Source organism: Schistocerca piceifrons, chromosome 3, assembly GCF_021461385.2.
Source record: "Schistocerca piceifrons isolate TAMUIC-IGC-003096 chromosome 3, iqSchPice1.1, whole genome shotgun sequence".
Lineage (NCBI taxonomy): Eukaryota > Metazoa > Arthropoda > Insecta > Orthoptera > Acrididae > Schistocerca > Schistocerca piceifrons.
The window spans coordinates 316,821,493-316,833,585 of record NC_060140.1 but is presented as its reverse complement, the minus strand read 5'-3'; the positions used below and the strand labels follow the sequence as shown (position 1 = coordinate 316,833,585).

Sequence of the window (12,093 nt, the reverse complement as noted above, 5' to 3'; positions counted from 1 at the left end):
ATATCAGATTGCAAGGGCTAAAATTCACAATCATTCAGGAGGAAGTTCATGATGGGAGACTTCTAAGCCCTCATTAATGGTTTCACACCTGTCAACAAAATTTGAGTGTCAGTAGAGTAGATTGGTGGCAAAATAGGATATTATGAACACTGATCACAGATAACAAGTGTTTTTCTCAAGAACTTCACCAGAATGAATAGCTCTAGCAGTTGTGCACTGTGATCACAATATTTTACTAGCAGTGAGAACTTTCAGGATAGAAGTGTATTGTGAAGCTGTGGACAAGAGGATTAATCCCACTTCCGTCAATGATACCTATATACAGTTTTTATGTAAAACACAGTTTATGTGAATCATGTTACTGCTCTTGGGTTGGACATGATCCACTGCAGCATGGAGTAACATTTCAAGAAGTGGAAAGGTATATTTTTCTCCCTCCACGTGGACAATAACAACAGTCATCCATACAATATTTTCAAGAGTATCCTAGTCATTTACCTCAAATGGTGGGAGAGTGGCTGAGACCATTACTTGAAGCATATAACTTAGTCATCAAATCATTTTGCAGAAAACTGGTGTTGTAAATTTGGCTTGGAAACTATAAATGTAACTCCTGTCCAGGAAAACCTTAGGAATTGCAGCACAATAAATAATCTCCACACAGTTCAACGAAATTTAGTTAGTGGTCAGGTGTCAAGCCTAGTTGTTGCATTTTACTTATGAAGTGTTCAGCTGAGATTCTAAAATTTGAGAATTAACAAACTGCTTTGTTGGGCCTCTAAAGATTTCTGCAGCATTAGGAGGTGAAATGTAGGCACAGAAAAGTAGTCCACAACCTAATGACCAAGTAATAAATCACTAAGTAGCCTATAAAACAAGTGAACTCACTTGATTTAGCATAACTGGCCAGTTCCGAGCTTTAGCTCATTTTCAAATGTATGAATGAATGTAAACATATCCACCTCATAAGTATCTGACTGAGGAAAGTGTCAACATCCATTCATGCACTTCATGACTAGTTAAAGCTCGAAACCAGCCATTAGTGCTAAATACATTACTTATTTTAACCAAAGTTGACGGTGGAAACGTCACTCTTCAAACTATGCATTCCATGGTTTTTCTAAATTACTTTAAATGAATGGTGGAATCATTTCTTCAACCTGCAACATGCCTGTCCAGAGCTCTATCTGTAATGACCTCAGTCGGTCAGGTTTAAAGGTACTGGTCAATTGGTTTGTGACTGCAGTAGTGTATGGGAAATTTGCATTACTCTCATGTGTATTATCCTGTGATGATAGCTATCAATGTACTCCATACCCATGTGTCAGAATGCTACACAGGTATCACTTTCATTAAAATTTTGTAAAAATGTCTTATATTATTGTTCAATAGTGTATAAACTAGTTTTACTGTCACATTTGAGAATCTTTTATAAACCTCCTCTTCTGGATTTCATTTTTGTCACAGTGTGGTATATAATTATAAAACACTGTATCTTTAGTAGAACATTATTCTCCTTTCCATGCTGTATTGGTTATGTGTGACTCCAGTATTTAACAATATTAAGTTGAGATGCTGAGTCACAGATAGGCACCACAAAAAAGACTGTCAGAAAATGAGCTTTCAGCCAACAAGGCCTTCATCAGAGATAGCCCCCCCCCCCCCCCCCCCCCCCCCCCCCCCACACACACACACACACACACACACACACACACACTGACTGCTGAGGCCACACTTACATTGTTACATTCCATCCTGGATTTTCCATCCTTGAATTTTTCTTCCCGGTATTTAAGTTACCTCGTATGATTTTGCTCTCTAAATAGATATTCACATTTTTCTACTTTGTCCAAAATTGATACTTAATTCATCTCAGTTTGTTCCATGTAATATTCCATATAGTGAATTCTTTCTTGGCTGCAGAATGATAATCTTTTTCTTTTTGCTGCCCTTTATCCTGTAACTTTACAGGGTTAGCATGTTAATTACGGTATTTGGCAATGTTAGTGTGTCTGTCTCTCTTTCTCTGTGTGTGTGTGTGTGGGGGGGGGGGGGGGGGGTGATAGGGGGGAGAAAAAGCGTCTGTATCATCATGTAGTGTTCTCAAGTGTACGGGTGCGAACATTTTCTAAATGTTCATAAATCCAGTATCCACCTGGCTGGAGGTGGCAAACAGCGTAAAAAGCACATCCAGGCTTCCAGCACACAGGCTCTCATTGTTAATCCACAGGATGGATTCCATCTTAGGTCACGCCGGATCCTCGATCCAGAAGCAGTTTTCAAATGGGCAGTTTGGTAGGATGCTGAAACTGCTTCATTGCCTATTTATATTTGAACTGCAGTTCTTTCATGTTCCTTTTAATCAGACGTCTTTGTCATCCTTAGTTTCATATTTTGTATTTTTCGTGTTTTGTATGTATTGTATGCTGCAATTGAAGCGTCTAGTTTGTTTCCATTTCTCAAGAACTTGCTTGGTTTGTAAATGCCATACAAGTTGAGGCCACATTTGCTTTTAAAGTGCTTTCATTTTTTAGAAAGCAGTGTTGTTAATATTATATCTTGCTTCAGTATGTTTCCAGTATTTTTCTTCCTGTTGCACTTAACAGTGAAGTTGTATAAGATGCCAATTTAGCTAGATTTCATTAGTTTTGAAGATAAATACTTGTCTTGTAACCAGGTTATGTGTTTCCCATTTTTTTCATCGCAAACATAAGCTGTAGTAATTTGTATTTCCTAAATGTAATGATGTTAACAGCGTGCTTTCACAGCTGCTAGTGAAGATATTTTCTGCTGACGTTCCCTGCTTGGACTGCAAGACGACAATGTGTACTGTCTTTCACTGGATTTTTGTCTACAGGAAACCGTTTGAATGAGTTAGTTTCTGTTACAGCCGAGTTTGCTTTCTGATGCTTTCTCAAGTAATACACAGTGGTTATAATTAAAGTACAGCTACTCACAGAGGTCCAGTGTGAGCTGTAATTATCATATTACAGCAAAAGTTGGTAGATATGCTAATGTGTTATATGGAACCAATTTATGCTGGAAAACAAATTAGTTCCAGTTGCGACTAACGGGTGCAGATCTTGTGCTGTACACTGTTCTTATGATGATATGACATCCACACTGTCATTTGAAAAGCAATAATGTGAGTGAATAGGATGGTAATCGAGAAGAGAGACCGAGTGCTGTCTTTTGTGAAGGGCATCAATTACAGTGCTCTATTGAGAAACTGTTGTCAACTAAAAGATCTGAGGAGAGGCCCACTGTCATTAAATGTTTTAAAGAAGAAGATAATGAAATTTGAAAACACAGGTGAGCTTGGTGTGGCATCTAGAAGAGGAAGCCGTCCGATGCCAGTGGAAGTTATTGACGAGGTTGTTATTGCTGTAACTAGCCATGGAACACGTGCCCCAGGTAGCGCTAGTGCTTGTGCAGTGTCCCAAGAATTGCCCATCCCATGATCAACAGTATGGAAAATTTTGCACCCTATCTTACTCTGGTGCCTGTACAAAATACAGAAGGTGTATTAACTTAAGCTTCATGATTCATAGCAATGCTCTGAATTTGCTCTTCGGCTTCTGGCACAGATTGAAGTTGATGACATGTGGCTAAGCAATATTCTATGGGGTGACAAGGCACATTTTTACACTGCAGGGTGCAGCGAATACACAGGCCTACCGAATTTGGGGTATTATTAAACACCATGTTGTGCACAAAGAGCCATTGCAGTTGCTGCATGTGACTGTGTTATGTGGATTCTCAAGCATCTGTATTCTCTATTCATTATTTGAAGAGAATACACACAGAGGGCCTGTCAAGTGTAAAGTGGCGTGTGCATGTTATCAAGACCTCCATGTACGGCATGTGAATCCTGCTTTGGAAGAGCATAACTGTGTGGAAACCCCAGTTTTCATGCAAGATAGGGCAGCATCTCGTGTCACTCGCCCGGTAAATAATGCTTAATAATGTGTCCTTACATGAACCTGTTACCTCCAGAGGTTTTCCAGACACATGGCCTGAAAGATCAACTGATCTGAATCCATGTGACTTTTAGCTCTGGGGTAGATCTAAGGGAACATGTTTACCAGGGACACATTCAGTCTACCTTATCTGAAGGCCACTATAAGGAATCACATTCCTCCATTTCCAACAGAACTGCTGCAAGCAACTGTTGATCACGTCGTTTTAGGGATACAGCACTTTGTCGATGTCTCAAGTGCTCATATTGAACATGCTGTGTAAGTAGCGGTCAATAGTAAAATCAGCATTATGCCTTTCTCGTGTGTCTGACCTTTTCTACTCACATCCCATCCAGAGTCCAGTAAATTTGAAAACATTTCTATACATCTTTCTTACATTCACAGTTCCAGATTTACACCTGGTGGCAAAAATTAACGCATTGGAATACATACATATGATAGTTATAGCCGACACTGGACCTCTGTGAGTAGCTCCACTGTAATTATAACCACTCAGTAATTGTTATAATGCAATAATGCAAACATAGGAGAAAGAAGTGTCAAAGAAATCTCTCTCTCTCTCTCACTCTGTGTGTGTGTGTGTGTGTGTGTGTGTGTGTGTGTGTGTGTGTGTGTGTCCCCTTCTAGTCAATTAATGTTAGTTATACTAAGAACCCCAGTTGCAACATTGTAAAATGATTTAACTAGTGAAAGAACATACAAAAATTTGTATTTAGGTTGCTGGATTCAAAGACTTTTCTGAACATGGAAAGTTAATGGCAGCAGTGAATATTTGAACATATAAGTGGAGATTTATTCATGTATAATGAAATTTTCAGGAGTTAGCAAATTGTTATAGACATAAATACAAATAGAAACTCAAATTGAGTCATCAACAGAATCAAAGTTGTCTTCCATGGGTAAGAAATATGAAAGAGTGTCTGAATAAGTAGTGCAGGTATAGTAAATCGTAAGTGCATAGGCTTGATATATATTTTCTTTAGCAGGCAGCAAATGAATTCTGAATTGCCACAGAGATAATGTATTCCAGTTTTTGGAAAGAGTTTGGTGTCCATAGCTGTTAATAAGAAGGCTTGAGTGAGGGTACCTTGAAGGGCAGAGAGAAACATAGAAGTAAAGGAATTAAACAAAAAGGCAAAGTGAAAATATAAAGGAACATACAGAATGTTACTGAGTCACTTCAAGAGTCTTCGTGCAGATCCCATATCCTTCATTCTCATATGGAGCTGGAGTTACATTTGCACTTGTGACTACATTGCAACACTAGATTAATTAGACCAATGAAGTGTGATTGGAAAGAGTTTAACTTCAAAATTTTGATCGTTCATTTCAAATATAATTTGTTAGCTAGTTTTCACAGGCACCGTGACAGTCACAGTTTCCTTTAAATAAGCACAATTTTCTGTGCTTATTATCTATAAGTTAGCTGTAAAATGCATCTGATAGCTGCCAGGCAGTGTGGAAAACGTACAAGACAAAGCAATGCACAAAAAAAAATTGTGCTGTACCAATTAGAATATTTCAATGTCCTTGTCATATCAGATTGTAAAATTTTTGGTGTAACTTTGCCATTCAATGTTGTGTGTTGAAAGAATCTTGTGTGCTTAACATAAAATCTAGATCTTTAGACACAAAATGCAGATTATCACATTTTTTATGGTGATATTTTCACAGACTGATGAACAAGAGGTCATTACATTCCTTCTGACAACTGAGATAATCCCACTGTGTCTGCGAATAATGGAAAGTGGATCAGAACTATCAAAGACTGTGGCTACCTTCATATTACAGAAGATACTTCTTGATGACAGTGGCCTCTCATACATTTGTCAGACTTATGACAGATTCTCACATGTTGCTATGATCCTTGTAAGTGTCTTAATAGCTGTATGCTGAGTTATATTTCACCTGACTCATTTAAATTGATCAGTGCACTGTTTTTGCAATAATTTCACCCACCAGAAATTCTGTTTGCATAACATTGCTTATTGATGTATTACACGTTGAAGCTTAAATTTTCTGTTTTATACCTGTGGAAATTATATTTTAGGGAAAAATGGTATTGTCTCTGGCAAAAGATCCTTCAGCAAGGCTGCTTAAACATGTTGTGAGATGCTACCTCCGCCTCTCTGACAACCCTAGGTAAGTTCTAAATAAGATAATGCTAGTGCCACTATTATATGTGTATTGTTTTGAAACATTAAAATTATTTTTAATTTTCTCATTATAAAGATTATAAGGTAATTTGTGTAGTTGTTTTACTTTCAATAAATTACTGTTAACTGTGAGGTGTGGAACACGTTAAAGTTGTCGGTAACTTAACCATGAGAAAATAGAGGCTCCCTTTGAGGTCGATCAGCAGCTTAGTTGCCTAGTTATTTGAGTGTACTAATTACTTGATCCAGTTGAAGACCATTAGCACATTACTCCTTTCTTTGTTATAGTCAGTGTAGGAACTGGAATCAGTTTTTATTATTGTGTAGAGATTGAGTACTTTAATGTCGGCAGAACTCTGAGTTTTTTATGTCATTCACTTCGCCATTCTGGAAGTAAAGTTTGGAGTGTTTTAGAGAAACAGTGAAATTCTTTATTCAGGATGATCAAATGGACATTGGAAGCCCACTCCTAGTAAATAAGAGTAGGGTATTGTAACCATTACATGACAGTGTTGGGTGATGTGGGAGTAATGTAAAGACTTTTAAAACCTTATGGAAGTTGTTGGTATCTATAGGAATGTCTGGATATCAATGGAATGAATCAAATTCACAAAAAGACGTAGCTTTAACTGCAGAAGTACAATATCCATTATTATGTCCTGTATTCTGAAAAAGTAATCACAGTTCAAAATATGATGTAAAGTAGATAAGGTGAATAGATGTGTGTTTCAAACTGCTGCATTCTGTTGTAGACCTTTTGTCTTTACTTTCAGTATTGTTTTTCTAGGTGCTATTGTGAATGTACTGTGTTACAAATGTGCATTAATGTAAGCTGTGTTACAGGGCAAGAGAGGCACTACGACAGTGTCTGCCTGATCAGTTGAGGGACACCACATTCTCAAATTGCCTACAGGATGACAAGTCAACAAAACACTGGTTGACACAACTGCTGAAAAATCTTGAAGCAGGACCTGTCACTATTGTTGGTGCAAATACTAATGTTGGTATATCACCCCTTGCCCCACAGTGAATTGAACTGTTTGACTATGTTGTTGATATTTTGTTTCTGTCTGTAGCAGTTTATTCATGACACCACAGAGGGATAGACTGATTTTATTCACAGGTGTTTCCAATTTACTTAATCTTGCAAAGAAACTGGGTGACTAATTGAAGAAATTTCAATTTTCAATACTGGCTAAGTCAGTACCTAAAATGCCCTTTATCTGGGATAATTTTATCTTTGTTGTATATATTATCTGAAATTGTATCAGAAATATTCTGTGAATTCAGAAATGGAAAAATGTGAGAGTTAGTTCTGGATATTGTTATGCAATATGATGCATGGAAAGTAGTCGAAGTGTATCTCTTTACATAAAAGAAGTGTTCATTATTAGAGAGGAATACATGTAAACTTTTCATGGCATAACTTAAGTTATAAAAGAACAGTTAAATGATTTATGTGTAAAGTATGAGAATGTGCTTGACAAGTCTTACATTTCTGGAATCGGCAGTCTTCATGTTGAGATGGCCTGGAACAAATAATAGCTGTTGTTCACATGATACATTCAAATGTAAGACCACTGAAGTGATGACTATGATGTGTACTGTGTTGTGTATTGTAAGGAAATATTTTATATGTAGAGTTTACTGCTCTGATATGCCTATAAGAAAAATCAGTTTTGAGACTTAAAGAGTTTGCAGATAACTCAAGTTTGAGTTAGCGCTTAATTACTCTTCCATATTAATTATAACTTTCCAGTCATTTTCTTCATCTAACTTACCCTTATCTTGATGTACATTGATTATTATGTTTTGTGGTAGAATGTCATTAATATTGACCTGAATGGTCACTTTTTGGGGCCTTGTATTATTTTTACATTTATCTTATTTATTTTAAAGCAAGAGATAAATCGAATTTGTGTACATATAAGCCAAAGAAAGCTCGTTACTTTTCAGGAAAGAAATAATAATGTACAGTAGAGAATGATATAAAAATATTAACATAATTAATGTTAATATTTGAAAATCAATATTTAAGACTGGTAAATGTCCTTCATTATTGATGAAGAGCAGACATGCAACTTTCTCACTCAGAATATCATTATTTATCATCATTAACCCAGAATGAAATTTATTTCTAAATGGTATAGGCTAATTGTAAGTCTTTTTAAATATGTCATAATTAATGTAATTGCATAATTTGATTTTGTTCTGAGAAGTGTTTTACAGTTGTAGTTGCACTGAAAAACTTTTTAATGTTGAAGTAATTCACAAATTATCTGAGAATACTGAATGTATTACTGTTAATATAGTTTTTTATGATATTGATTTATACACCCTTGATGGAATTGTGTCCTGCTGGCAGGCTAAATTACGTAACTTCTGTCACACACTTCCTAAAGGTGAGAAAACTGAATCAAGAGAATATAGAAGAATGTACTGAGTACAACTTGCACTATACAAAGGCTACGAGGTAGCAACATCTGGAAAACTATTTGTAGTTCACTATTTTTATTTACTTTTGTTACTTTGTTTTTTTGTTAATGCAGTCTGATACAGTTTGTAACATCTTAAATTGTACCTGATCATTGGTGTTATATTTGTTTTATAACACTTGAAATTTATAGATTGTACAGCATATTTGTTATAGAAAAAATGTTTCTGAAATAAATTTTCTTATAAAGTTGATGAGAGCTTGGTACCTCTGAATAAAGGTATAATCCATTGCCTCAAAAATTTGTGCATGCTTACTACCAGTGGTGTGCTTTTCTGTCACGAGTAGTGCAGTCCAATGTCTCGTTGTCTGCATGTGGCCAAAAATGGGGTACTTTTTTTTAGAAAAGGTGTAAAAAAATGAGTTAGTGGGGATCTTGATATAATCACCTGGATTGTTAGTATATTACAATGCACTTAAAACTGGACCTAAAAAAACTGTTGATCAGGTAGATGGCTGTTGAGGCAAAGCAGCTGTGAGTGAGGAATCTCTGAGTCACTTTTCACACTCAAGTTGTATTATTGCCTACAGAAGGCTGTGTTTGGATGAGTATTTACTTCCCTAACTTCTCGTGGGACCAAAAATGCTCATGACTAAACCAAAAATCGTCCTCTTTGTTTGAACATCCAGAGAACTCTACAGGCTAGTCGTCCAGAGCAGTCTGTATTGGCAGCAAAAAAAATTCAGTTTTCTGTGTGTTGCCATTAAATGGGAGGAAGGAAAAGTTTCAACAAGATACCCCTCCTCCCCCTTTATGTACAAAATGCTTTAGAAGTGATTACTACAAATTTGAAGCCCATTAAATACCTTTGGAATGGAATGCTTCTAATAGAAACATTGATAGCTAAATAACCAGATCAGCTACTGTAATTAAGTTAACACCCAGTTGTCGTTGAATGACAATACACTTAATAACGCTTATAGCCTAGGCAGGAAAACCTCATTAATGTGTGTTCCACAATCCAGTGGGACATCATTGTATTAGTAATTTATGTGGAGGAATTAAAACAGGTGGCACAAGAGAGGCCCATGTGTTTGCTTCTAAGAGATATCTCTGAGAAACTAGTTCCCCTGTCTTCAAGGATTACTGTCGCCATAGGAAGGATAATGAATTAGGAACAGGTGTGCAACTGCAGAGAAGTGAAGTTTGTTTATTGAGAACATCACAGCCTTTCAGGTGCAAGGGCTAAAATCTTTCATAAATATGAGAGAGTAAAACGATACCCTGGAAACAGTTTGCATGCTCAATCAACTGTCTTATTAAACACCTCCATAACCGGAAAGCTAATACGAGTATTCAAGGAGAGGTGGGAGAAGCACTATTAATGTATGTTGTACCAGTAAGTGAGACATTGTGCAGTGCATTCACTCACTCTGTTCACCTCCAATGTTTAACCAGGATCAGATTTTTGTCACTACAAAGTGCTAGTTGAGGTGAGCAATTGAGAATTAAATTCCATCAAAAGTCAAGTTTATAGCTGACTGTTCTATGTGGGAGTGGGATTCATCAGTAACTGCAGAATGTGCCACAGCACAAGGCCATGACAAAATTTGTTATAGCAAGTTGCAGAATCTCAGTGTGACTGAAAAGTGAATCATCCTTGAAGTTTTTAACTTAATATGGGAAACTGGATGATTTCCTGACACATTCCCCTTAACTCTGGGAGGATTCAGATACCCTCAGATAGCTGTTGCATGTACTAGTCTCTGTCTACCCTTAAGATTATTGCTGATTACAGCTTCCTGAAATACCATGAAGTTATTCCCAGAAAACACATTCCCTGCCCCTTCTTCTGATCAGTATGTCCCACACATTTCTTTCATAACTGATATTGTGGAGAACCACCTCATTTATTGTCTTATCAGTCCAATTAATTTTCAGTGGCCTTCGAATATATTCTTTTCCAGTTTTCCCACAGTTCGTCACTCACTTTCATACGGACACACAGTCTCAGAAATTTCTCTCTCAAATTGAAGCCTTTGTTGGCAAGGAGTTGATGTCTTATGGCAAGTACAGCTCTCTTCACCTGTTGCAATCTGATGCTCATGCCCTATTTGCTTGAATCAGACTTGTGTTCTGGTGTGGGAGGAGGCGAAGTAAGCACAGGTGTTGAATCTAGATTCAGTGTTGCTCTTATTATACAGAATATAATGTAAAATGATTTAGCAAATAGGTAGGTACAGGAAAAAATGATTTCATTTTTTTTCCAATTTCAGTATTACATTTGTTGCCCAATGCAGGGTTATTTTCAGCCAGTTTTAGTTATCTTCTGACCATTTTGGTCTTACCACACTGTTATATATATATATATATATATATATATATATATATATATATATATATATATATATATATATATATATATATATATATTATTGGTGTTTTGCCCTTAAAGAGCGCATTTGGACTAAACTACATGGCCAGTTCCTTTTGCTGCCTTCCTTGCTGCCCTAACTTCCCTCATTCGCTCGCTGTGTTTCTGTTTCCGGTCCTCTGTCCATGCTTCTTGTCGGCTTCGTGTCTTCGGCTTCATCTTGATTGCCTTTTTGGTTGCCCATATTTCTTTCATCTTCTGGCTGTGATCTTGCTTGCGTTCTTCGGTCCATTTTATGCCTGTTCGTTTGTCGCATTGTATCTCATGTAGTTTACTTTTCTTAATGATGTTTCTGAACTTTATTCTGTCGTTTATTGTGTCTGCTGTTATGTTGAGCTGGTTCAGGTCGTTTTCTACCTCTGCCACCCATTTGTTGTTTCTAGTGGTTACCCAGTCAAAGATCTGTTTGGTCAGCCTGTGTGATGGCATTCTGTATAGGTGTCCATAGAATTGTAGTCTGCGTTTTCTAATCTTTTCTGTGATTGTCTCTGTATGTTTGTACAGTTCCTCTGTAGGTTTCTTGATCCATATTCCATTGTTGTTAGTTGCGCCAAATATTTTCCTAAGTATTTTCCGTTCTACTTTTTCTAATTGTCTGATACGTGTATGCCCTCGGATTAGTGTGGTCTCTGCTGCATATAGTGCCTCGGGGAGCACCACCGTGTCGTAATGGCGTAATTTGGCTTTTTGTGAGATAGACTTCTTGTTGTAATGATTCCACACTACTTTGTATGCCTTGTCCAGTTTAGTCTTTCTTTCTTCATTTGAGTCTCTGTTATGTCCACTCATTTGTAGTGTTTCACCGAGGTATTTGAAGTTTGCTGTTTTGTAAATCGTGCCATACTTTGTGTTAAGAGATGAGAGTTTCTTTGTGCTCATAAACTGTGTCTTTTCGTAAGAGATCTGTAGTCCAGTTTTGGAAGCGATTTCGTGCAGTTTTTCAATAGCGTCTTTTGTTTCCTTTATACCTTTCGTGACAATCACCAAATCGTCTGCAAAAGCCAGGCATTTAATCTGTAGGTTTCCTAAGGTTATCCCCTGTTGTGATGTTTCCCATTCTTTTATGACCTTATCTAACAACAGATTGA

General features: G+C 36.9%; 1 protein-coding gene across 2 annotated transcripts in view; it reads left to right on the top strand.

Annotated features, from left to right (window-relative positions):
- Positions 1–8,824, top strand: part of LOC124789634 (CCR4-NOT transcription complex subunit 9) — a 67,892-nt gene extending 59,068 nt beyond the window's left edge. For both annotated transcript variants that reach the window (XM_047257061.1, XM_047257060.1), the window contains 3 exons: positions 5,655–5,849; positions 6,031–6,122; positions 6,980–8,824. In XM_047257061.1, coding sequence (XP_047113017.1) covers positions 5,655–5,849; positions 6,031–6,122; positions 6,980–7,166 — 474 coding nt within the window. In that variant the 3' untranslated portion in view covers positions 7,167–8,824. The remainder of the gene's footprint in view (positions 1–5,654; positions 5,850–6,030; positions 6,123–6,979) is intronic.
- The last annotated feature ends 3,269 nt before the right edge of the window (positions 8,825–12,093 follow it).